At 51.1% G+C, this 25,605-nt stretch overlaps 1 protein-coding gene across 4 annotated transcripts in view; it reads left to right on the top strand.

The window, feature by feature from the left end:
• Positions 1–25,368, top strand: part of HLF (HLF transcription factor, PAR bZIP family member) — a 53,336-nt gene extending 27,968 nt beyond the window's left edge. For 2 of the 4 annotated variants that reach the window (XM_028521917.2, XM_036033712.1), the window contains exons 3-4: positions 15,788–16,008; positions 20,891–25,368. In XM_028521917.2, the coding sequence (XP_028377718.1) occupies positions 15,788–16,008; positions 20,891–21,109 (440 nt within the window). In that variant the 3' untranslated portion in view covers positions 21,110–25,368. The remainder of the gene's footprint in view (positions 1–15,787; positions 16,009–20,890) is intronic. The other 2 variants (XM_028521918.2, XM_028521919.2) reach the window with 1 other exon arrangement.
• Positions 25,369–25,605: the final 237 nt, after the last annotated feature.

Here is a 25,605-nt window from a genome sequence, read left to right as displayed (position 1 = left end):
CACCAACCTGAAGACCATTTTCCTCTCCTCTAACAGTGGGTTTTCCTTTCTGTTTCAAGGAGCTGCCATTTTGCCAGACTTGTCTTGACAGCTGGTCTTCCTACCCAGCAGCTCCTCCCCTGACTAGGTCGGTGCTGCCTTCCACTCGGGTTCTGGGTTAGGAAATCTGAGCCAACTGGGAGGCGGCTTCGTGGGTGGACACACCGGGAAGGGAAAGGGTTTCAGAGATGTCGGGATGACCCTGGTCCGCCGGAGGGTGGCAGAGGGTGGTAGGATCTGCTCCCCATGCATGGTCCCGTGGGCGCCGGCTTCATGGGCGAGAGGAGAAAGCGTGCCCCACAGGGAAGACCCTGCATCGGCGTTTGAGCATGACTTCGAGTCCGGCTCCTGTTCACGCGGGAGGCAACCAGACCCCCTCCCGTGCGCCGTGAACCCAGAGGCAGACTCTGGTCCCGGGCAGGCTTCTTCCTTCGACAGCATCAGGCAGGAGCCAGATGGGTGTAGCTTGGCTAACCTTCATGCAAGCTGGAAAATTTCAGCTCTTCCGAAACGACACATTCTAAGAAATTGTCTGGTCTGGAATACTGTTCTAGCCTGTGTCAGGGAACCGCATGACCTCAGGCTGGCTTACAGCTGTGGGTGAAAATGTACCCGCACCTCCCTCTGTCCCCCACCGACGGTGTGGTGGTAAGAACAAGATTAAGGATCCCCTCCAGCTTTATTCCTGTTCTGAGTCAGTGCCTGGCCACTTTTCTCCTAGGGGGGACTTGAATTTATTTGAGAAGACCCAGGTGTGCGCCTTTTCCCAAGTCTTGGCTTGAATCCGAATGTAAAAATCAGATGCCTGCCCACTGCATGTCAGTTCAGATTACAGATCGCTGTAAATGGCATACGTGGCCCACGGTCTTCCCCTTCTCCCTGCCTGCATGACTGATGGCCGGGCCGCCACGCCTTTATAACGTAAGTCCTCCCGCGGTTCCTCGCCTCATAGGTGTATGCCAGCTGGGCGATGCTGGCCTCACGGCGATGAATGCTCATGTGACGCCGGAGCACCGGCAGCCGCCGCAGGGGCTGCGCTATTAGGACATTACTCACCTCCCCCCAGATGAGGTGCTGGGGGCACGAAATCCACTTTGTTTGGTTACCAGCTGACTGGGCGGAATTAAGTTGATTTTCCCCATAGGATCCATATCCCTGACTTAGCATCCCCCCCCCCCCCCCACACACACACCCCAGGCAGCTCCCATTGCCTAGCAACACTTATTTAGTAACCTTTCAGGATTATCATTAACTAATAAGGAGACAACGTCCCTATTCGGCGTTGTTCACACAGCGTACGGTGCAGACAACTCCAGCTGCAGGTGGTTGAGTGCTTCTCCACGGGCCTTGTCCCCTCCATCGTCCTGCCTCCACCGCCCTGCACCCCAAACACACACTCTCCAGACCAAGAGTAACAATAAATAAAAAGATGTCACGGGAACTCCAGGCATGGGAGCAACAGACAGCGAAGGGGGATGCCTCCACTAGGCTGGGTGGCTCAGCCTGTCGAGGTACCCTCGCAGACACAGCTCACGAAGCACTCCCACCGAGAATGGAAAGTGGGCACTCGGCATTCCGAGAGGCGTGTAAGAACCCCAGGGTTCCTGCACGTGTAGAAGCCGGGTGAGGGTTGCTTGAAGGAAATTGTCGGACGCTCGCCTTTGGCATTGATTTTGCTGGCGGACGTGCGTGGGTGGAGGTGGAAGGGCAGGCAGGAAGAAAGTTAGGGCTTTGGAGTCAGCCTTGGTCTGAGTGTACTATTCCAACCGTCTGACCTGGAGCAAGTTACTGCACCAGTCTCCTCGTGTTGTTTACTCACCCACTTTGTGGCGTTAACAACGCAGCTCCTGGCCGAGGAGGCCCCGTGGCTGCCCATGAGCCTTCCGCGGTGGAACCGGGAGCACCGTCTCCACGGCCAGGCCAGTTCCACCAGCTGCTCCCAGAACTAGTGTGCCTCCTGCCTTCCTGGCCTCCTTGAGGTGTCCTCTGGGGCGTGCCCCTCTTCTGCCGCTCCCTGAGGCGTCTGGGTTCCCAGGGCCTTTCTTTGGTTTTCTCCCAGCTCCGTGTTCCCTCCTGGGGGGCAGCCTCCAGGTTTTCTGTATTGCTGGTGAGGACTTCTCTTCTGAAGCCTGGAGTCTGAAGCCAAGTGCAGAGCTGAGACCCACGTCCTTCGGCCTCTTCCTGTGGGGGTCCAGAGGTCCCCCGGACCCGACGGATCCACAGCCATGCTGTGTTTGCCTTGGAATCCAATGTGTTCCCTCTTCCAGTGAATTTCGCCATCTCTCTATCAGCTGTCAAGCCCCAAACCGGAACGTTTATCTCAGCCTCTCCTCCTCTTTCTCCACTGTTGCGTTGGCCAGAACTCATGTTGAACCCACCTCATTAACAACTCTGGACTCTGCCCATTCCTCTGCCATGGATGTGGGGTAAACGCTCAGCATTTCTGGTCTCCCCGTGACCCCTCCTCCACTGGGTTGCCATAGCAATATCTCATCTCTCACCACCCCTCTCCTTGTCCTCTGAGCTGCAACTACTACACCAGGTACCTTCTGTTCCCTGGCTGGCCCCTGGGTCCGCTCACATCCTCATGCCTTCACACATTCCGTTCCCTTTGCCTCGATCACCTCTTACCCTCTTCCTGTCTGGCCAATTTCACAAATTCACCAAGATGCCATCCTCCTCTGAGAAGCATTTGCTGAGTCCCTACTCGCCCTCCAAGGATCTGGATTAATGGTCAACCTTTGCACTCCAGCCTTCAACTCTCTGGGCAAATCTGTCTCCTAGCTCTCAGCACCTTCATTCTCGCTTCTGTTTGCTCATCTGTTTCTGCCTCTAGACTGTGCACTTACTCCCTGGGGCTGGGTTTTCTTTATATATTCTTGGAGTCTAGTCCGAAGTAGGTGCTCAATAAATGTTTCAAAATAAGTCTCAATCAACAAGCCTCTGTTAATAATCTCCCTATGCAGGGCATTGGCAAAGCCTTTGCCTGAAAATATTTCCCGTCTAGTTTGAGAACAGGTATTGCTTAAAAGTTACAGAGTCATTTGATCTGATAGAACTTCCAGGTGGGCCTAGGCAAAGTGCAGCATCCTATAGGTGCTGCAGGTGAGGGAAGTCAGAAGCTGTGGTCGGCACCGGGAGAGCTGGGAGGGGGAAGGCTTGACTTAGACCCAAGGGACAGTAGGCCTGGTAGAGCGGGAGAAGGCGAGAGGTCAGAGCGTCCAGGGAGCACGGCAGGCCAGCACGGCTTGAGCAGGGAACACACGGTGGGAACGACAGGGTCGGGAGTGGAAGTTCTTGACCGCCAGACAGAGAGGTTGGACTGGGAGGCAGTGGGAGGACATTGGCCACCTTTGATCGTGGGAGAGATGTTTGAGGAGGCGTCGCCTGGTGGCTGCGTTGACAGACAGGATTGCAGGTGGCAGAGAGAACGGTCAGAAGGTATTGCAGTTGCCTGAGTCCATAGTGGACTGGCCCGCCCTTGGCCTACAACAGGGAGCTGAACCGCAAAGGAAAGCCTCCACTGACCCTCCAGGAAACTGTGTTGCGAGAGCTAGCATGAGCCTTTGCTCTCATCCCAGACTTGCCTCCCAGTATTGAATGGGTGGTCACACGGAAGCCAGGGAATCTCACCCCAGCCCCCAGAACCGACAGGGTCGTTGGCTTCTGATCCGTGGTTCGTTTCTCGCTCCCGAGTGGGAGGTGTGTGGTTAACTGACAGAATGGAGACAGGCTTCCCAGGCAAGAGGAGGCCCAGCTGGAGGAGAGGCTGGTGGTCACCGGGAGACGGGAGGACGCGTGTGGCTCAGCCATGACAGCGAGACTGGAGGCAGCGGTCCTCAGCTGCCTCAGCTGCGGCGCCTGAGCCAGGCAGGACTCTCCGTGAACTCTGGTGCGAGGGACGACAGAGAGCGCTGGCCCGCAGCCAGGGCGAGGCGGCTTTGGGAAAGCATGTTTACTTACGGGCGCGCAGTTGGAGGCTCACACAGGAAAGCATTTTTGTGGATCTCCTCGAGAAACCGCACAGCCGCAGACACACCTGAACCTATTCATGCTCATCCGGAAGCTCAGGCTTTAAAACAATCCTGTTTTTCTTCCTATGTTTGTTTGGCTTGGTTGGGGGGTGGGGGCGGGCGGGGGAGAGGAGGAAGGGTGTCGTTTGGGCAGAGTGCGGACTGTCTGTGTGCCGTTGGTTCCTGGGTTCACGGTGGACGTCAGGAGCCTGTCACTTACCTAGTCCCCTGCTTTACGCCGCCCTCTGAATTCAAACAAAAATTGAAGGTTGCCCAGAGGGGGAGACTCGGTGTAATGATTCGCCATGGCAGCACTTTAAAAACTGCAGGTTTCAAATGATGAAGCCTGAGCATTTTCACCAACCCAGATGATTAAAGAGACCACAGGGGCCTAGGTGGTACTGGCTCCGAGGCTGCACGTCATCATCAAAACATGGAGGGAGCCTCGGAAATTAGGCTCCGGTTAGGAGTGAGCTTGTTTCTCTGCTTGGTAAGAAGCCGTCCCCATCCTAGGGGTGCTCAGGTAGATTGCTTAGCGGTTCTGTTTCTCCATAGGTCAGAGGTACCCCTCAACCCAGCGGTGTCGGAGGGCAGAGTGAGGCTGTGGTCATGCAGCACACCGTCCGCCTGGGTCCGGGTGCAGCGTGCACATGAAAGCAGGAGCCCCTCGTCACTGCTTCCCTGTGCTGGTGACGGTCCAACACCATGCACGCCTGAGGGGCTCCGAGGAGGGGCTCAGGCGAACACACCTTGGCCTTCAGCCTCCACTTTATCCTCTCCGAAGGTCTCCTGTTGGTTGGCCTCCAGTGTGTGGGGTTGCAGGGAGGCTGGAAATGGTCATTGGTGATCGCACCCGCTGTCGCCATGGCAGCCTGGGTGGGGATCGGGCCTCCCCTCTCTCAGAAGGAAAGCTGAAGCGCAGAACAATACAAGACTCCAAGCCAGTTGGCAGTGCGCTAAGACTTAACCTCCTGCTTCCCAGGTCTTCCCCTCACCACGCATCCCCGCAAGCACCAGGGGGCCTGCGTCCTCCCGCTGGACTTCGGATGGAGAGGGAGCTGGGACGTGTGTGTGTGTGACGGACAGTGCCCTTGTTTCCCACTCACGACCCTCCATGCCCACCTCAGGGGGCCAGTGTTGCAAGATCTGAAACAGACCTCGTGCAGGCTGAGGTCTCGTCTGGCCAGTCTGCTACTTCTCTGCACCCCGAGGGGCTGTGACGGCTGTGGGGAGAGGCGCCCAGCACAGGGGGCGGGGATGGAAGGCGCTCTGTCTCAGGGACAGGGGTGGGGAGGAACAGTAGGCCCCCGGGTGCTCTGACCACTGGCTGGAGCACCTGTCTGCCCCTCCTTAACCGACTCTGCGAGCCTGTGGTTAGGAGCTCCGCTGGTCTCACCCCTCAGTCGGTTCAAGGAGGCAGGTTTCCTGCTGACGCCCTTGGCCAGAAGCGTGATGATAAACACTCTCGGAATGAGAGGCCCTGTTAATCCGGCCCCAGCTCCTGCCAAGTTAGGAGCTGCTGAGTCAAGTCCAGGCACTTTGGGTCCTGATGCCCAATCCCAGGGCAAAGTGCTCGTCCTGGATATGGGGTCACGCATGGTGACATCCCACGGGCTTCGCTTGGGCTGTGGATAGAGGAAAGTGGGAGCTGGGGGCATCTGTGAGAGGGAGGTGTGGCCCCACACCCATCGAGTGGCCCTCCCACGCACTGCCCATCCGGCCTAGCCCCATGGTGGCGTGTCATTTCCCCACTTGACAATGAGGGAACAGGGCTCTGAGCACTGGAAGGGTGGGCCCTGGACCACAGAGCTACGCAGGGGCAAACCCCCAAGGAGTCCACGTGAGCCTGCACTTTCTGATGAACCGTGCTGCGTCACGGGAGGGGTCAAAGTGGGGGGACGAAGGCCAGAGCAGAACTGCCTTTCTTTACCCCAAACAGGCCGAGCATTTATTGGCGTCCTGATCCTTTAAGGACATGGACACAAAGTATGCCTCCCCCATGAAATGTCCTTGGAAGGCCACTTTCTGTCCGCAGAAGAGACTGTTAGGCTCTCTGCCAGGAGCCCTCGCCCTCCTCCTCAAGAGGCATGGTCTCAGGCTCCCCAGGAGCTCTCTAAAGACGCCAGTGAGTGAGACGTAGCATTGCCAGGAACCCTGGCCCTGTGGTCAGCGGAGGCGGGGTCACGTGCAGACGTGCCCCTGGCACCACCCACCATTCAGGAGGACCCATGTAATGGTGGTGGGGCAAGGGGAAGAGGAGGGAGGAAGTGGGGTGGCTGGTTTCCCATAACTTCCTAAGGGCTCTTGTCCTTGACGGGAGGCTATTCCTGCCTTTTTGGGGGGACTGCCTGCTGCCCACGAACATGGGGATCTAGAGAGGAGGGGAAGGAGGGAAAGAGAGGGAGAGAAACATCAGTGTGTGGTTGCCTCTTGTGCACCCTCTACTGGGGACCTGGCCCACAACCCAGGCATGTGCCCTGACCGGGAATCGAGCCAGTGACCCTTTGCTTCACAGGCCGGTGCTCAGTCCACCGAGCCACACCAGCCAGGGCCTCCCCGGCTCCTCTTTGAGGGGAAAGGGCAGTGGATTAGAAAGAGCATGAGCCATGGGTCCAGTGGACTTGAGGCTGCACTGCACCTAACTTCCCATCTTTCTAGCCGAGTGATTTTGTGCAGGTGCTTTTCTCTCTCTGACCCCACCCCCACTTCCTCCTGCATAAAATGTGGGACCCAGCCCCCACTTTGTAATGTGGACCTGTGGTTCAGTGGTGTTCCTTAGGCTCCTTACCCAGCTCCCAACACGGGACTCACTCAGGCAGCAGCACAGAGTCCATCGCTTTCCCCGGGAGCATTTGTGTGGGTGAGAACTTGAGGTTTAGAGTCGGATTCTCAAAGACCGTAGAGTGGTCTCTGCCTCATGTCCCAGCGGGGCAGCCCTGGGCAAATGATCACTTCTGAACCTGCCTTCCGCTGTCTGTTCCTATCCTCTCATCTCCACATCTGGAAAACGGGGATACTAACAGTTCCACCTCCACTCAGCTGTTGTGAGGATTAAACGAGGTAGTGCAGGGGAAGGACCTGGTAGACAGTGAGGGCTCCACCAGTCACCCCTGGATATGGCCAACAGTGATTACTCAGCAGGCTGGGGAGGCCTGCCCGCCCGCCCACGGGCCTTCATGTCATTCGCCCACTCAGACCCCCCCCACCCCCACCCCCGCCCCCAGTGTTTACATAATGAATTGAGCTGGCTTTATTGTGTTACCCATGCTTCCGTTGACAGCCTGTCACTGTGTGGAGAGAGCTGTTGGAAAAGAGCCCCGGAGATCAAAGCCGTCTCTGCAGCAGGCCTCTCAGGGTGTTTGTCCTGGACTTACGGACAGCGCTCGCTGGGCGCCGTGTCTCAAGTGGGCACGCGGGGAGAGTGCATGGGATTTGTTTTTGCCTTCGAGTCAGCCTGTCAGCTGTGAAAGGCTTAAGACACTCGAAAAGTACGAGAGCCGGGACAGATTCCCAGCTGCTGGGAGCCTTTCTGGTTGAATCTTTGGCTCAGGCTTTTCTTTCTCATCCTTTTTCTTTCTCTTTCTTTCTCCTTCATGTCCTCCTCTCCTTCCACACTCCCTTTCTTCCTCCCTCACTCCTTCCTTCACTTCTTCTTTCATTCCTGTAGCCCTTCAGTTTCTCGGTCCCTCTTTCTCTCTCTCTTCCCTTTCTTCTTCCACCCGCCGCCCTTTCTCCCTGATCTCCACTTCCCGCTTGTCTTTCTCCTCTTCCTTTCTGGGTCTTCTCTCAGCCACCTGCGACGCAGCCCCTGAGAAGAGCGTGTGCCCAGTAAGCAAAGTCCATTTTTTTTTTAAATAAAGTTATTTTCTTCTGTCATTGAAGTAAAAGATACTTATTGTAGGTAATTTGCAAAAGATACTCAATAAAAAGAAAAATTGTCCCTATTTCCAAACAATTGTCCTTGTTAGGATCCGGGAGTGCTTGTTTCTGGTTACTCCGTGGTTTACACCGAGGGTCTTCTGCGTGCGGGTTCCGTCTGGGAGCTGGGGTGCCACAGCACCTAAGACAAGGTCCCCGTCCGTCCCATGGAGCTTACACTTGGGTGGAGGGCGGTGGTCAACAAACATCAGAGGAACAAGACAATTCCAGGGGGAGCTGAAGCCTGTAGTAAAGGAAATGAGGCAGGGTGGTAGAGGCAAGTCAGCGGATCAAAGGAGATGACCTTTGAGCTGCTGTCTAGATGGTGGAGAAGGACCAGGCGGGCTGAGAGCGGGAGGAGCCTGTTGGAGGTGCAGGGACTGGGAGGGTCGTGCCTGGGTGTGTGAGGAGGGCCCGCAAGCATTTGGGTGCACTGAGTGAGGAGGAGCCTTGGCTGTTACTGTGCTGGGCAATGGCAAACCTTTGGAGGGTTTAGACATGGGGGAGTGACCTGTGGTGGCTTGCACTTCTAGAATACCTGCCAGTGGCTGGGTGAAGATGCATCCCCAAGACACGAGTACAGGGAGGGGGAGCAGTTCGGAGCATGTGGCAGTGGGTGAGGGGAGAGACCGTGCTGGCTTGGACAGGGGGGCATGATCTGCTTATCTGGTTTTTATAAAGTGTCTGTAATCATAGTACCCACAGTTTGTGTGTGTGTTTGTACATAGACAATTTATCGAGTACTTTCCGAGCACTGTGCGTTATGCTAAGCACTTCATTTTTATGCATATTACCTCATTCATGTCTCACACAACCCTGTGAAGCAGGCTTAGTCATCTCCATTTGCAAATGGAAGACTGGAAACTGGAACCCAGAGCAGTAGATTAAAATAAAACAAAATTAAATAACAACAACAAAAAAGGAAGAAAATCATTAATAGCCCCAGTCCCTTAAAACAGGCCATATTAAGAAATGGGTTCTGTTTCTTTCTTTTCCTTTGATCACAAATGCAGACGGCAGAGTCAGAATCCAAACCCAAGTGTGACTCACTTCACAGCTTGACCACTACCCTGTACATTTAAAAAGGCTGCAGCAATGTCCATGTTGTTGCGTAACCATCTCCCGCGTACACCGTAGCTCAGCTTGTACGTAAGTCATCCATGGCCACGGTAAAGTTCACCAAACAGTCCCAACCACATACACGAGTGAGGGTTTATTTGTTCGTGCCTCTGAAATTGCTGTGGGTCGGTCAGGCGGCTGTGCTGAACTTGGCCAGACTCGCAGGTCAAGGGAGCAGGTGATTTAGGCTGACCTGGGCAGGCCTGCCACACCTGTCTGTCATCCCCCCAGTAGGCTAGACTGAGCACGTTTCTGGTGCTACAGAGAGGAAGCGGGAACAGGCAAAGCCTCTTTGGGCCCCGTCTTGAAACTCACACGGTCACATCTGCCACGTTCTATTGGCCGATGCAAGTCACAAGGTCAACCCAGATCCAAGAAGTGGGGGAATAGACCGTGTCTAAAGCTGCAGAGTCGCATGGAACACAACGTGTGCAGACGCCTGCCACCGCAGAGCGTGTGTGTGGGACAAGTCAACAGGTTCCTGCCGTTGGAATGGAGATTGGCTAATTGGCCTCAGAATCCAGAAAGCCGTATCTTTAGGGTATACTTGTAAGACTTTTATTTCATCTCCGTACATATCGTGAGCACTCTTTATGGGTCCTACAGTCTTCTGAGGTCAGCGGCTTCCCGTGCTGGAAGGGATTCTTAGAAGCAGGGGCGTTTCCTAGCAAAGCAGTCTGTGAGCCCAGATGGTGGGCTTTTTCTTCCTGAAAGCAGTGGGTGCAAAGAGAGTCAACGGTTCTATTTCAGACTCAAATTATGGCTCTCTGGAGTGCAGAAGGTCACGCTAAGCAAACAGACCCCAAACTGGTTTTGGGAGAGAGATCTTGAACCAAGATCTGGGACTAAAACTTTGGATCATTAAGGAACTTCACCCATCAGTTCCAACAGAGAACCCTTTGGCCAAAACCAAACCACTCTCTCTGCTCTCAGCCTTTTTTAATGGAGAGTGTTTGTCAGCCGGCGAACGCTCCTCACTGAAAACTCCGGAATACGGTGTCTGCCTGACGTGACTGCTGTGAATCTAACGCTTTACTTATCCAACGGCTGAATGCGGAGCACGTCAGGAGGGTTGGAGGTGTTGCAGTTAACCTTGAGGGTTAAATAGTAAATGCAACTATAATTTATTATTTCGATGCAGCCGTAAATTAAATAAACCACGGACGGGAGAGGAGATAAGGGCACAGATTGCTGCTGTTCCCATTCATCAGTGACATCTAACTAATCAGCTAAATGAGCGTGAGACACTGAATTCTTGTTGAAGTGTGGAAGAGTAAATGGTGGTGGGGAAAAAATACAACAAAAAAATAAGCTATTAAAAAAAGTATGTGAGAATAGTAAACATCTCGGTTTAATTATGCAAGTTGGAGGTTTAGTCATGCCTCATCTGTGACAAAAGGGGAGGCCAACTCTGGGTTTAAAGGTAACTTCGCATCTCCTCTCAGATGTGAGTACTTTGTCCCTCCCTCCAGAGACCCTCCCGACCCTCCCAGAAGTGCCTTCCACCAGTAGCTTCAGAGGCTACGTCACAGGGCTGATCTCATTCACCCTGGTTCTTTCAGCGACAGCCTTGCATCAATGCCAAGCTCGGACTTAACAAATACAGGAGAATACCACATAATTATCTCAACAGTTTCTAAAAAGGCATTTGAGGAAATGCAATGCATCATTTCTTATTAAAAATAGAAACACAAGTCAAAAAAGCTCAGTATAACAAGGAGGAAGGGTTGAAACTGCCTTAATTTCTCCAACTGCATCTGCTGGGATTCTGGAGCAAACCGCCATGCTTCAGGTGTGAAGGGTCACAGCCTTCTTCCATTCAAGTCTGGGACAGGCAGGGGTCTCCGGTCTCGCCCCCTTTACCCCTCATCTGCAGAGTCTCGTGGATGCAGTGAGGTTTTTTTTTTTAAAGTAGGAATTATAAACATTGAAAGAAAGCAACAGCTGTCACTAGAGGCAGACGATAGGATTATTTACCTAGAAAACTAAGAGCAGTAAAAAAAGTCAGAACCATTAGAGCTAATAAGAGGGTGCAGTGGCTGGATAAAAACAACAACAACAGCAGCATTTTAAAGCCAGTAGCTCCCTATAGGCCAGCAATAACCAGTGAGGAAGTGTAACAGGGAAAATTTGTACTAGGAATAACTATAAAACATTTAAGGGATGAACTTAGCAAAAAATGTGAAAATTAAAAGGAAGAAAATCATGACGTAACTGCTAGAGATAAGAAAAAGACTAAAAAACAAAAACTAAAAATGGAGACTATATTTTGGATATATTCAATATTTTTAAGAGATCACGTGTGCCTAAATTAACCTGTGGCCTTCATGCAATCTTCATTCAAAAATCCCAATAATAATTTTAAATGTAACTTAGTAAAATATATTCTGAAATTCACTAGAAGGATATAAACGAAAATTTTCTGAAATGAACAATGGTGGGAGGCTAGAACTTGCCCTGTCAACTATCAAACTGCACAGAGACAATTATATTAAGACATTTGGAAAGCCTTGGGGGCAGACCCTTGCCTATACTGTGCACAAAGGTAAATTCCAGGTGACTCAAAGTTTTAAAAATATATTGGGGTGGCCAAAAAGTTCATTTGTTTTTTTCCATAAGATGGCTCCAATGGTGCTTAGTTGTCTTTAACGTCATTCAAAACAATTTCATCAGATTGTATTGTGATATCTGCCCTATCAGCATGCATTAAAAAAAACTTATCAAAATTGGTGAATTCTTATGCAGCTATTTTAACATTGAAAGTGGAAAAATGCACAACATTTTTGGCGTATTATGCTTTATTATTTCAAGAAAAGTAAAACTGCAACTGAAGTGCAAAGAAAGATCTGTGCAGTGTATGGAGAAGGTGCTGTGACTAGTCAAATGTGTCAAAAGTGGTTTGCAAAGCTTCATGTGGGAGATTTCTTGCTGGATGGTGCTACATGGTTGGGTAGACCAGTGGACGCTCATAGCAATCAAATTGAGACATTAACTGAGAACAAGCAGTGTTATACCAGGTGGGAGATGGCCAACATACTCAAAATATCCAGATCAATAGAGCCATTGGTGGAAATGAAAAATGTGTCTTTTATTTTTACAGAAAAAACTAAATGGACTTTTTGGCCAACCCAATAAATCAATTATATATGTATCAGAGAAAAGTGAGTAATACACATATATAGCCACACATGCATGTATACATATGTGTGTATGTCATATAATTTGGGGGTAGAGAAGGTGTTAAAGTTAGAACCCACAAGAAGATTTCAAGATATCACTACATTCCAATATAAGATCTTGCCAATAGTGAAAAACTATAAACCAAGTTAAAAAACAAACAACAGTCTGGGAAAAAAATATTTTCTGTAGATAAAACAGATGGAAGGATTATATTCATAATCTATAAAGAGTTCTTACAAATGACTAAGCAACAAAATCTCTCCAAAAAAGCGGGGGAGCAAGAAATACGCAGCAGCAGTACACCGGGGAAGAAACAAATAAATACCCAATAAGCACGTGAGACGTTCAGTCTCACTAGTAACAAGCAAAGTGCAAATTGAAACAGTAGTGATATTTGTGTACATCCTTTGGGAACATTTTAAAAATTCATATTTAATTTTGGGAAAATGCAGTTTCATAAATGTTGGTGCAAGCGTGAATAAGTATGACAATTTAGCAGTGCCTTTAGAACTATAAAACATACGTGCCTTTTGCATGAGAAGTTTCACTTCTTGAAATCTTTTCTACAAAAGTGCTCTCATATTAAAAATCTGTCCGTTGGAGAATGATAGGTAACTACTACTAAACCTTTAAAAAGAACTAAGTAGTTCTATGTATGCTAACATGGGAGATTGCACGTGGCATATTGAAAAAGGTAAGACATATGGGTGGCTGAACCATGTGTGTGTAAAAGCCAGGGTCTGAAAGCTTCTCACCAGACGTCAAGGGTGATCACCTCCCCGAAGAGCAGCAAGACGGACTGGGGGCAGGGGAGAGGATGACCTGGTGACACACTGCTGCATCTGTTAAAACTTTGCAATGAACAGCTTTGGTATTTTTTTTAATAGTGCACTGATGCATTTTTAAATGGAAAATTCATACAATTTTACAAATCCTCAGAAGGTAGGACAGAACAGTGAAGACCCTACTCCCGTCACCCAGTGACACATGACATTTTGGAATAAAGGGGGGAAAATCAGCCCGACACGGGTAACTCAGTAGGAAACGTGGACACCCAGCATGGCCAAGCGGAGCCTGGCCGTGGTCCTCGCGTCCTTTGCTGCTTGCTGTCCGACCTTGGGGAAGCCGTTGACCTCATCTGGGGTCCGGTTAGGTTTTCTCCATTCTGCAGGTAGGGCTGACCTACAAACACTGGAGAAAAGGGCTGGAGAGAAAGAACGTCGAGGAAGGTCTGGCCTAAGTGGGAAGTATAATCGTTAGAATGTCCGTGAATGAATGTCAGAGCCCCGCCTCTCAAAGGGCCGCCGTTAGATGAGGAACCCTCTCTGTAGAAGCTGAGCCCTGAGGTAGGCACGGAGGGCCAGGTGGGGAGGGGGTGAAATTGAAGAACCACCGGAGACCCTGGTGTCTGGTAGAGGAGGAAGTGTGTGTGTGTGTGTGTGTGTATGTGTGTGTGTGAGAGAGAGAGAAGCCTAAATTTATAAAGCAATAAAGGGTGACATTTTAATATTTTTTATATAGCATAACAAACAGAGTACTGAAGTGCTAGGGAGGAAGCCGAAGTAACTTGGAGCCATTAGATTTCGGAAATATTAATTAAGAGATGCTTCCAGAGGGTAGGAGAAGAGGGCACCTGCGTGTGTGTGGGGGGGGGGGCTAAATTTATAAAGCAATAAAGGGTGACATTTTAATATTTTTTATATGGCATAACAGAGTATTGAAGTTCTAAGGAGGAGGCTGAAGTAACTTGGAGCCATTAGATTTCAGAAATATTAATTAAGAGATGCTTCCAGAGGGCAGGAGAAGTGGGCACTTGCCTGTGTGTGTGTGTGTGCGCACGCGCGTGTATGTTGGGGGGGGGGGGGGGCCGGGTAGAGTGGAGGTAGGAGAGATGGGGCGCTGGGTAGCTCTGTTATTAAGTTCGAAGAGAATTTCTAAAGGGAAAATGAAATCCCCATTTGACTCAGGTATGGTTCATTTTCTGAGGCAGTGTCAAGAGGCAGAAGGTCAAATCCAGTTTGACACCATCAGGTACGGAATGCAGCAGTCTCCGAAGCCGGAGCCGAGCTGCCGCTTGGCTAATGAGAAATCTCTGTCCTCTGCCAGTGGCTTGGAGGCCCATCTCTTCCTCTTTGGCACTCGAGAGACAAAGAGAGCTCAAAGCAGAATGGGGACCTCAAAGGTCACCAGCACATTCATTTTGCAAGCTCCCCACCAGGCCTTCCCAGAAAACGGACGCACTGGGTTTCCCAGTTTAGCTAGAATGCCCGCCAGCGGCCTTGTACTGCAGCCCGGGGTAGGTTTTAATGACCCCTGCAGGGCACACCCGCTGCCCGGCGGTGGGCAGGGAGGAGGAGGAGGAGATGGGCCAAACAGAGCTGAGCCGTGCCCACACATTCGTCCTCTGGGCGTGAAAGGAACAATCAAAAAGTTCAGGTGAAACTTGAGGTTGAGATTCAGAGCTCTCCACATACACTGTGCGGTCTGTCACCGAGTTCACTGTGACCGGCACAACAAAATTGTGAAACTCAGTAAACCTGCTGTTCCGTGGACGTTTGTGCATTTCTGTGGTTTCGCCTGCGGACCTTCAGGTGGCACTGAGATCGCCTCCATTACGCCCTTTCCAGTTTGTTACATATTTCTGGGGCCTCTCCCTTTGTCGGTGTCCCCACTGCCAGTCTGCAGGTGTGCACGGGCTGTCCCAGCAGCCTGGGGGCTGGTCTCCCACACCCAGTCTTGCTCCCTTCGGTCCGTTGCTCACGCTGCCCGAGTCTTCTCTCCAGCCCTCAGCTCTGCTGGTCGCTCCAGTGCTCAGAGTCCTTCACCGGTGTCAACACAGGGCCTTGTGTGACACCCACCGCCCACCTTCCTCATTGCATTTCTTGCACCCACATCTCGCCTCCTCCTCCACCCCCACCTTGTGCTCCGATTCAGTGCTCCAGCCACCGAGACTGCTTGTGGTTCCTGAGACAGGTAGCTTCCTGTCACGTACTTGTGCCCGCACTACCCTTTGTCTCAAGATGCAGCTACACCGAGCGTTACCTGTAGGAAATGTTCCCTAGCCTGCTCTGTGTTCCGTCCTTCTCCCCGCACTCTGGAAGCACTGATGTTCATGTCCATCCGGGCACCCGCACTGTATCCGCACTGGCTAGTTACTGGTCTGATTCCCTGACTTTCCTAGAAAACACACCTTGAAGGTAACAGTCCTATGTTTCTACCCACTGCCCCTTGCACAGTGCCCAGCAGACAGCCGCTGCTCCGGGAATGTGTTACAGAAAAGAATGAGCCCACGTAGGTTTAAATTTAGTTTGCGACCACGTGCTTGTGGGTCTTGGTTGTGCCTGATCAGAGGAAAGTCGTACTCCACCTGCTGTGTTCTCAGGAGCTGGGCGAGGATGAAGGAGGTAAATGACGTAGGGCCAGATATAAGTAAGGGTAAGACTCCCGCCACTCACCCAGGAGCATCACCAAGTCGCTGGCTAGGCTGCTGATGAATTCCACCTCCTGTGTTGTTCCAGGGCAGCTGTTGCCAGCGAACCGCAACACGCCGAGCCCCATCGACCCCGACACCATCCAGGTCCCGGTGGGCTACGAGCCGGACCCGGCAGATCTCGCCCTCTCCAGCATCCCCGGTCAGGAGATGTTCGACCCTCGCAAACGCAAGTTCTCTGAGGAAGAACTGAAGCCGCAGCCCATGATTAAGAAAGCTCGCAAAGTCTTCATCCCCGATGACCTGAAGGTAAATTGGAACCGGTAATCAGGCCCTGGGCACACGGAGAGTGGGGGGACCAAGCGGCACATGACAAGGGTGCCCCCAGGAAGATCCCACAAGCTCATGAACGAAGGACTCTGGATTTCTGGTCCTACTTCTTGGCAAGTTGCTTCCTCTGTGCGTGTCTTCTGAAACAGGCCTTTCCTGTCTTGGTAATGCACCGAAGCAAGGAGAAGCAATTCAGTGTGGGAGTGGTTTGCAGCCCATGAAGGAGGCAAACTCCCTTTCAAGTTTGGGAAGAGAAAGAAAATTATTTGGGGAGGGCATGTTAATCTCCTAGTCTTCCAAGGGAAATTCCTTTTGGGAATTTATTGATAATTAATTGCTGCCATTTCCCTGAAGGCCTCAGGAGTAAAGCCGGACACAGGCCCTGTCTCCACATTGCCAACCTTGACGACCAGGGTGGGTTCCCAGACACTGTTTAGACGTAATGCCCCCTCTGTACCTCAAATGATGGTCGCCTGAATATCCCAACCAAAGGTTAATTCCAGGTTGGTTTTCTCTGCTGTGTTGAAAGGACACATTATTTATAAAGGAAAATAGATTTATCTTAGGAAGTCAGATGCAACTTAAAATTACTCTGACACATTTAATGAAGGGAATCATGTCCAACATGATGCCATGTCCACTAACGTTAAATTAGAACCACTTTCAATGAGCCATTGCTTACACTTTTCTGTTTATGCTTCTTTCCGAGCATAGAGACAATAAAGGTAGGATATGCACACTCAAGGAACAGGAACCAGGCATGGTTAGCCTCTCCCTCCTTGCTGACCCCATTTCTTAGAACTAAGTGTGGTTCAGAAGGAACATGGCTCTTAGGCTGGGGAGATGGTGTGTGGGGCGTTGTCCTGGCACTGAGTTAGACTGGTCCCCTCTGCCTCTCCCGTCCGGAAAGACTGGGGGGTGGGGGAGGGGTGGGGGGAGAAGTGTCTAGCAGACTGGAATCACTGCTGTTGTCTGTATACCTGACATTACCTTTAGTGACCCAGAACTGTCCCGTGTCAGGGCTGAAAGGGACCTCAGAGATTCATTAGACCAAGTTACCGTTTTGCAGTTGAAGAATCGGAGAAGCAGAAAGGTGAAATAAGGAGAACACTGCCAACTGCTAGGCACAGTAAGACCTAGCCCGGTCCCCAGTCTTCTAGCTTCCAGAATGGTCACTGCAGTGGGGGCTCTTGTCTGACAGCAACAGCTGCCCCCCTGAGACTCATGAGAGGCTAGTGCACAGTAAAACAGCAGAAAATCTAAACCAGCCAGGGAATCGATGGTTAGCCTCCAGCGGGGTGGGCAGGGGGCACTGTAGGGTTAGGCTCCAGGCGATTACATATCTTCTTTCATCTGGGTGGGTTTCCTCATCTTGTGCTCCTGGCCATCCAGTCCTGTCGTACGTTAGAGCTCATCCCTTACACAAAACTGGGGAGTGCATGCAGCATGGATTGCCTTTGGGATGGAGGGTAGTTTGAAAGGAGGCTGCTGAGTAATAGATGTAACCTCCAGCCAGACCTCCACAGGGTCTCCAGATTTCCAAGTTCAAAGCCAAGAGCAAGCTTCATAACCCAGACAACCTTGGTGGCAGAGAGACCGCATGAGTCTTACTGGGATTATGTTTGTCACTACTGCCATGGTCAGGTCGGACCTTTGCATGCCGCGTTTTCTCCTGCCCTGTGTCCTTGGGTGTCTTCATTTGCGCGTGAAGCCTCAGGCCCCAGACCATGAACCTGTGCAAAGCCAGAAGCAGAGCTGTAACGTATTTCTCTGTCTGGCTGAGAGCGCTGAGCCGGGTGGTGGGGAGGTGCCTGAGGCCCCCAGCCGTGCGTGAGCAAACCTGCTGAGTGCAACGGGCTTCCCCACAGCTGCCTGCACTTCTGCCCTTGAGCCATTCCTTGGGGCCGTGCACCCCTGGGAGAGCTGGGGGGTGACATATGGGATTCCTAGCTGAGACTCAGTTTAATTACTTTGATGTCCTAACACTTTTCAACTCCCTTGAAAAATACTTTTTAAATGCCAGTGTGTGCCAAGCCCCGTATGGGGGGCTGGGGATTCCAAGGCGAGCCAGTTGTTTCTTACCCTCAAGGACCTGCTAGTGTGGTGAGAAAAAGGGGTGCTGTCCTGTTAGGAGAGGGCTGGTGGGGGAGGGGGAAGCCGCACACATGAGACCCTCAGGAAGATGGTGGGACAGGACTGAGGGGGTCCCTGCTGGGTGGGGCTCACTGGACAACCAGGTGGCATCTGCACCTAGGAGGTGGAGGAGAGGGGAGAGGGGACGTAGGGCCACGCTTGTCAGCCCCCCTCAGAGGCGTTTTCCCCTCCCCAACTGTTCGGCGCTACAAAGGGCAGCAACCCCGGTGTTCCAGGCCAGGACAGTCCTTCCGCCACTCCTGCCCTCTGCGTCCTCCACCCTCTCCTGTTCCCGCCTCCCCATCCCTCACCTTTTATAGCTCGGCTGCACGTGTCCACGGGTGAGGCAGGGAGACGTAACACCTCAGAGGTGAGAAGAGCTCTGGGAGACAGAGTTGGTTGTTCCTCTGTGGTCAGCTGGGGACCCCTTAGCCCCTAAGGCCCTGGTCACAAACCACCAAGTTCATGGCCTGCACCCCCATCTGTCCGCCCACCACATGCAGAGCTTCTGCAGTTTTCCAGGGGCTTGTGCCTGGTCTTCATCACCGCCGGAGCTCCTGTTCCCCTGGGTGCAGGTTCTGATACACCCTCAGTCAGCCGCTCTGTCCAGTGGTCTCGGGAGCCGCCCTCCCAGGGGCTTTGAGGGGTACGGCGGGCTAACTGACAGAGTGAGGCAGACCATGTCCCTCAGAGCTGCAGGCTTCCCTTGGGCCCACTCACCCCTGGGAAGCCTTTCCCTCCCCGAGCCCCTCCCAGCCTCTCATCGGCCCTCCCGCCTCTCCCCTTCCTCCAGCCTCTCCCCGCCACACCCCGTCGCCTGCTGTTCCCTTTTGGAGGCACAAATAACACCCCACCAACAGCCATTGAGCACCTCCCCCTAGCTTACTCCTCTCTGAGAACAGTTCTGGTACCGGCTATTGTGAAGATTGTTCTTTTTCTCTTTGTTACGTATTATTATGAAACATATAGAAAGTGCTTTGTAAATAAGATCAGAGTCCCAGCTTGTGAACGGCAGGACAGAAGGTGCCCACACACGCTTGCTGTCTCTGTGCAGGGCACATGTCTGCCCGGGGCAGTGGGCAGTATGGGGGTGGACCACTGGCCTTGGACCTGGCTTGCAGCCGTGGCCCTAATCCACATGACCTCCTCCAATGCCAGCTGCCCCTTGGAATGCTGGGGGAGGGTGAGAGCTGGCCCTGCCCACCTGTTCTGGGTGGCATGTAACTGCAGGTATTAGGCTTGCTAGGACCTAGGAATCTGCTCTTGCAGATCGTCGAAAACAAGGTGGGGTGGGTGGCAAAATTCGCCCCGTGGCCCCACACACCAGTCGGGAAGGTCCGAAAGAAGGCTGGCATTGCCTCGTCTGCCCAGGCCCGGTTTCCTTTCCTCTGGCAGGGAGAGCAGCAAGGGGGGGAGGAGGAAAAGGGATTGCCTTCTTGTTGATCACAGTGAAACATTACTCAGACTAATTAGGGCCTAGAGAACAGTTACACAGGAAATTAGACTACATTCTCTGAATGCTAGCCACCAATATGAGTGTATTGATCAGTGGCAGGTGGAAGTTTATCTTTTTAAATTTCTGTTTTTAATCACCAAAGTGTAACTGCCCATTTTATCATATTCTCATAGTTGAAAAGGGTATAAAATACAAAGTTGCGGATGCTACCTCAGTCCTCAGCCTCCTTCCTCGAATCCCCCTGTGAAAGGCCACTTTGATGATAGCTTGGCACAAATCCTCTGGGCCTCTTTGTATGAATATGTAATATTACAACTCTTTAACCAGAGTGGGATGAGGCCACACATATTTACCTGCAGGTTACCATTGTCCACACCCCCGTGGTGGTGTATCATGAACATCTTTCTGGTTCCATGGGATCATTGTTTTATTTTGACGGCTGCAGAGTATTCTCCATCACAAGGTAGTTACTAAATCTCTTACTGATAATTATGTTTCTAAATTTTTAAAAATTACTTTTCTTTAATCCTCACGCAAGGATGTTTATCAATTTGAGGGAGAAGCAGGGGGGTGGGGGGTGAGAGAGACAGAGAGAAACACTGATGTGAGAGAGAAACATCTATCGTTTGCCTCCTATACACGCCCCAACCAGGGATCGAACCTGCAACCATTTAGAGTACGGACAGTGCTCCAACCAACGGAGCCACCCAGTCAGGGCAGGTTTCTTCCGCATATGGTTGTATTGCAAACAGTGCCGCAGTCAAAATGTTGTGTCTACACATGCTCGTGAACACTGCTCTGGGATGGGATCAGAGGAGGGGCGTTGCTGGAGCAGCGGTGTGTGCCTTCGAATAGTGGATAGATATGGCCGAGTTGCCCTCCAACAGTATTGTGTCAACTTATATCAAAAAGCACGTGAGTGCCCATGAAGACAAGGCTTCATAAAATAAAATTTTCAGCAGAGCGAGTAGAGAAATCTGGAATGCAATTTAGGGTGTGGGGTGAGCCACTTGCTTTCGTCAGCCTCTGGTCGCTCCTCGTGGGGCACATACTCTGCTGGGCAAAGAGAGCAGGGGCGCGCTGTGACAGGTTGGTCCTTGCTCCAGAAGGAAGCCATGGCGCAGGGACGCTCCTCTCAGCTGGGCAGAGACGGTCAGGGAAGGCGACACACGTTAAGACACCTGGGCCGCTGCCTCCGCGCAGCGCCCCGGCTGCCACTCAGCCCTGCCGAAATCTAATATCTTGTTTCTTGTTCCTTCTGTAACTAACGAGCAGGATGACAAGTACTGGGCGAGGCGCAGAAAGAACAACATGGCAGCCAAGCGCTCCCGCGACGCTCGGCGGCTGAAGGAGAATCAGATCGCCATCCGAGCTTCGTTCCTGGAGAAGGAGAACTCGGCCCTCCGCCAGGAGGTGGCTGACTTGCGCAAGGAGCTGGGCAAGTGCAAGAACATTCTGGCCAAGTACGAGGCCAGGCACGGGCCCCTGTAAGACGGCGCACGGAGCGGGGCTGGCTTCCGACCAGACGGACACTCGGTCTCCTGTCTGATCAGCGCCACACCCGAGCCCGCCTTCCCGCCGTCAGCACTTTACCAGAGGCAGCGATCCACAGACCGACCCACGTCGTGGTGTGTGCGCGCGCGCGCATGTGCTTGTGCTCATGTGTGTGGTCACCCGTGTGCGCGCACGCGTGCGTTCCTTTGCACTTGCCATTTCCAGATAACCCTCTCATCCTCTCTTAGCTCCAAAAAAAAAAAAAGGTGCCATGTTTTTACTGGACTGGGGAGACCTCTCCTGGGGTTTCCTGCCCTCCCCCCCGCCGCCCCCACTCTTGCCCTTCCCACGTGGCTTCATGTTCGCTCCTCCCTGCTCTGCCGGGGCCCTGCGTGTGGATCCGCCACAAAGGGCCCTGGTAAAACGGTAGCTCTCAGTTTTCAAGACCACAAGCCCTTGTTTCTGTTCAACCCGTAAGCCGCTGTGCTAGCGCAGTGCTCAAAACAAGCGGGCGCCGCCCCGCAGCGCGAGTCAGTCCTAGGTTGCTTTCCTCACGTCTTCGGTTTGGGTGGTCATCGTCTTCAAGTTTAAAGTGCTGTTTAGATTTGTTAGGTCCCGTATTTACTTACCGCTATCTACTAAGTTTCCTTTTAATTCTGCTGACTCCAGATAAGTCAGAGTACTATTATAGAACACAGAGTGTGTTTCTGCACTGTCCGTACCTGAAGCAATAATCCTATTGTACGCTAGAGCATGCTGCCTGAGTATTACTAGTGGACGTAGGATATACTTCCTCCCTAAGAATTCCACCCTCTCTTAAAAAACAGAAATCACAGTAATGCATTTGAGCATGCCCAGAACATTCCCAGGACAGGGAAGCTGAGAGAATGCCAGGCGTAAGAAGGAGGGGTCGATTTATCAGCACAGGAGCCGAAACCAAACCAAAACAAAAGAAAAAAACGCGTCTTGGAACAGGTCTGACATGGGGATGTTTGGTTCTGTTCTCTCCCTTCTCCCGTACCCACCCCCACTTTTATAGCTAATGTTTTCCATAGCCCTCTTGATATTCAAAACAATCAATTACTTAAGATTCAGTTTTCCCCCATTTTTTGTAATATATATATTTTTGTGACTTATTATACCTTGCTGTTTTTAAAAATCAGTTAAGTTAATGAGTTGGTGTTTTGTACGACCCCTTTTCCCAGTGGTGTTATTTTTGACTGCTTCATAAATTAATGACTCTGGAGCTTTTGTTTCTTCCCTCTGTTTGCTTTTGAACGTGTGTGCTTTTATAAAGTGGACTTTCTGAAACATGAATGTAAAAGACACTGGTGTATCTCAGAAGGGGATGGTGTTGTCACCAACTGTGGTTATTAACCCGATCAGTTCCAATGTTTACTATAGACCCAAAGGAGAGGTTATTAAATTGTTTAATGTTTATACAGAGTAATTATAGGAAGTTCTTTTTTTGTACAGTATTTTTCAGATATAAATACTGACGATGTATTTTGGAAGACATATATTATATTATAGCAAAGAGAAAAGGATAACTATTCCATGTTTTGAAGCTATATAGCAAAGATATATATTCATCGATGTTGTGCAGAGAAGAAGGGCCTGGAGGGTTTGAAGTCTTCGCCGTTTTAAGCCTGTTGCTGACACATCAGCGTGTTGTCTGCTTTCAAGTTTGGTGGCCGTGCGAGGCTTGCTGGGACGAATCCTGCTCTCAAGTACATGAGATTTCTTGTTTCTCATTAGGTCTCAGAAAGAAGTCAGTTACTGTCACTGAAAAGCACAAAATAGATGTTAGTCAAATATTTATTGGATGATGCAGTGTTTCTCAGGAGAAGCATCTGCCACAAAAATGTTCACTACACAGTTACGGCTTCACCGCAACCACCCCAGGCAGGCCTGTCCCTCCCCCCTCCCCCCTCCCCGCTCCCGTCACCCCCGCCCCGCCCCCACTGTGGGCACGCGCATTTTCGGCGGCGTGCGGCAGATATCGGTGCTATGTGTGTGGCTTAAAATTTGATGGATGTTTTGACTTTAAAGACGGTTCTTTTGTTTCACTAAGTTGTGTAATGTCAAGAGATTCTGCTGTTATTGCCAAGAAACATTCTGTGCTAGATTAAAATGCCCTTTCGTCCATGGGATTGTCTACTGTCCCGCCTCCAGAATATACCCAGTTCTGTAGTGACCTGGTGGGCTCCCTGCCAGCCCCTCAGCAGTTGTCTTGGGAATGTCACAGTCTTGGGAATGTCACAGTCTTGGGACATTGACTAGTAGGGTTTCCTGCTAGGTGTCCCTTTCTTCCCCAGCCACCCTCTCCATCGGGAGTGGGGAGCACGGGAACTGAAACGCGCTGCTCAGGTAAATAGCTAGTACAGGAAACAGACGAGACCTCTGGCAATCTCAAGCAGAACTGGATAGGCAACGCTCAGTGTGAGACAGCGAGCTCAGAACTGGCCTTTTTATTGGTAAAGAGGCTAATTGCCACACCATCGTTAAATGTCATTGTTCCCTCTACAGCGGAGACAGGTGATGCAGTTAACTGCAGCTGTGTTGAAGGGCTTGTACCCTGGACCACCCGAGTCCATTGATGTATAAAATGGCAGCCAAAAAAACTATGCCCCCCAAAACCAAAAACCCTATATTTGAGCCCTGGTCTTTCTTGGAATTAGATTGTTTGTATCAAATGAGCATCTCACATGTCTTCTGCAGAAAAAAAATATAAAAGATCATAATAAAACATATTCTTTCATGTGCCAGGAAAGGTTTCAGAAACCTACCTCGTCTTAAAAATTTGTCAACTTCGGAGTCTGTCCAGGTGCCTTATATGTAGGTCATTGTCAACACACACACAAGCACTCACTCCTCGACTCACTGCCTTCTGTCCAGGGCAGTTAGCTGGCAAACGAGGCAGCTCTGCCCCAGGGCGTGGGGGGCCACAGCCCGATCCGGGGTCACTGGGACCAGCCAGAGTCCGACGAGCTCTGCAGACTGCAGCTGTTACAAGAGTCCTGTTGCCATTCTTCACCTTTTCATCAAAAGCGTCTTTCAGAGATTAATCACTCAGCCATTAAAAATGAAACCAAATCATGTCACACCACCGTCATTGCGACACAATTTGGAATGAGGGGTCCAGGACTTCTTGACGAGGTCACACCATCGTTTTGTTTGATGAGATGTGCAAAGAAAGGCAAAGCTCGACCACCCTATCCCGCTCAGGCTACCGTGTGGGTAGGGAGGGAATGGGAGGGCTGAACGTGGTGTTTCCTTCTCTTAAGGAAGCGGCTGCCTTTTGAAACCCCACAGAGGGCACGATGTGATAGGTCTTTCCTCTGCACGCGTGTGACAGGCACCCACAAACCGTCCCTTAAAGCTGAAGAGCCCTTCGTTGGGGGAGCGTGCAGATGCGGCGTTGGCTGGGTAGGAAGCTGTACTAGGAACCCAGAGCTTTTTTCCCACTCACTCATCTTGGGAGCTCGGAATAATTCTGAATGGACGTTTGAAAGGTCTTGGGTCTACTTCTGGAAGAATTTTCAGAGGATCCCTCTCCCACGGCCCCAGGGTAAAACAGCAGGCGTCTGTAAAGTGCAACCTGGTACTTTTGTTTTTTGGTAGTTTATCTAATTTTCCCCTAGTGTTCCTTTTAGGAACGCTCAAACTGTATTGGAGCTCATCAGAGTGGTCCCAAGGCAGGCCCGCTTGGCCCTCTCGCTTGTGTGGGGGTTGGGCGGGCCTTCGTCTGACCCGGGGTCGCTGGCTGCAGGGGCTGGCTAGACGCTGGGCTCCCCGCCTCCCTTGAGGCAGATGCCCACTCTTTGCCTGCCAGCTCCCTGCTGAGGGCACCTGGGCGCCACTGGGGAGCCCAGGGTCTCCCACAGATTTTCTCTGCAGTTAATAATGCCATTTCAAAAAAAGAGCAAAGCCTTTGCCCACATTGTGACGGCTTGACCTTGGCCTCTGAAGTCAGTCCGTTTGGCAGAGGGCCAGATGTAGGTGGGGGCGAGTGTGTGTGTGAGGAGTTAAGACTAAAAGATCTTTTGTTTTGGAGCACCTTACCAAATATAACAGTAATTTACCATGATCTTTTTGGCAACACCACAAAGACTGTGTTTGCTAACCAGGTAAAAGTTCACATGAGGTCAGTTTAATTGTATATCATGATATTGGTGGTGTTTATGCTGTTAAATGCAAACCTTTCTCTGTCTGTTATTCTTAATGTTTAATAAACTTTGAATTTTTTTCCTTTCTTCCATGTATTTTTGTTGATAGTCTGCTAGAAATTAGATTCTGTTCCCACTTCTATCACGAAGAGACCATTTACAGAGATTAATTACATAGATGATACATTAATTCTATATAATTAGTGATAAATATTTACTGAATGTTTATGTACCAGACACTGTACTAAACACTTACATGGAATAATATTTCATTTAATCCCATATCAACCCTGGGAGGTGGGGGGCAAATTCCTGTTTTATAGA

This window comes from Phyllostomus discolor, chromosome 8 (assembly GCF_004126475.2).
Source record: "Phyllostomus discolor isolate MPI-MPIP mPhyDis1 chromosome 8, mPhyDis1.pri.v3, whole genome shotgun sequence".
Classification (NCBI taxonomy): Eukaryota; Metazoa; Chordata; class Mammalia; order Chiroptera; family Phyllostomidae; genus Phyllostomus; species Phyllostomus discolor.
Note: the sequence above shows the minus strand (reverse complement) of the source record. Positions and strands in the feature narration are given on the sequence as shown.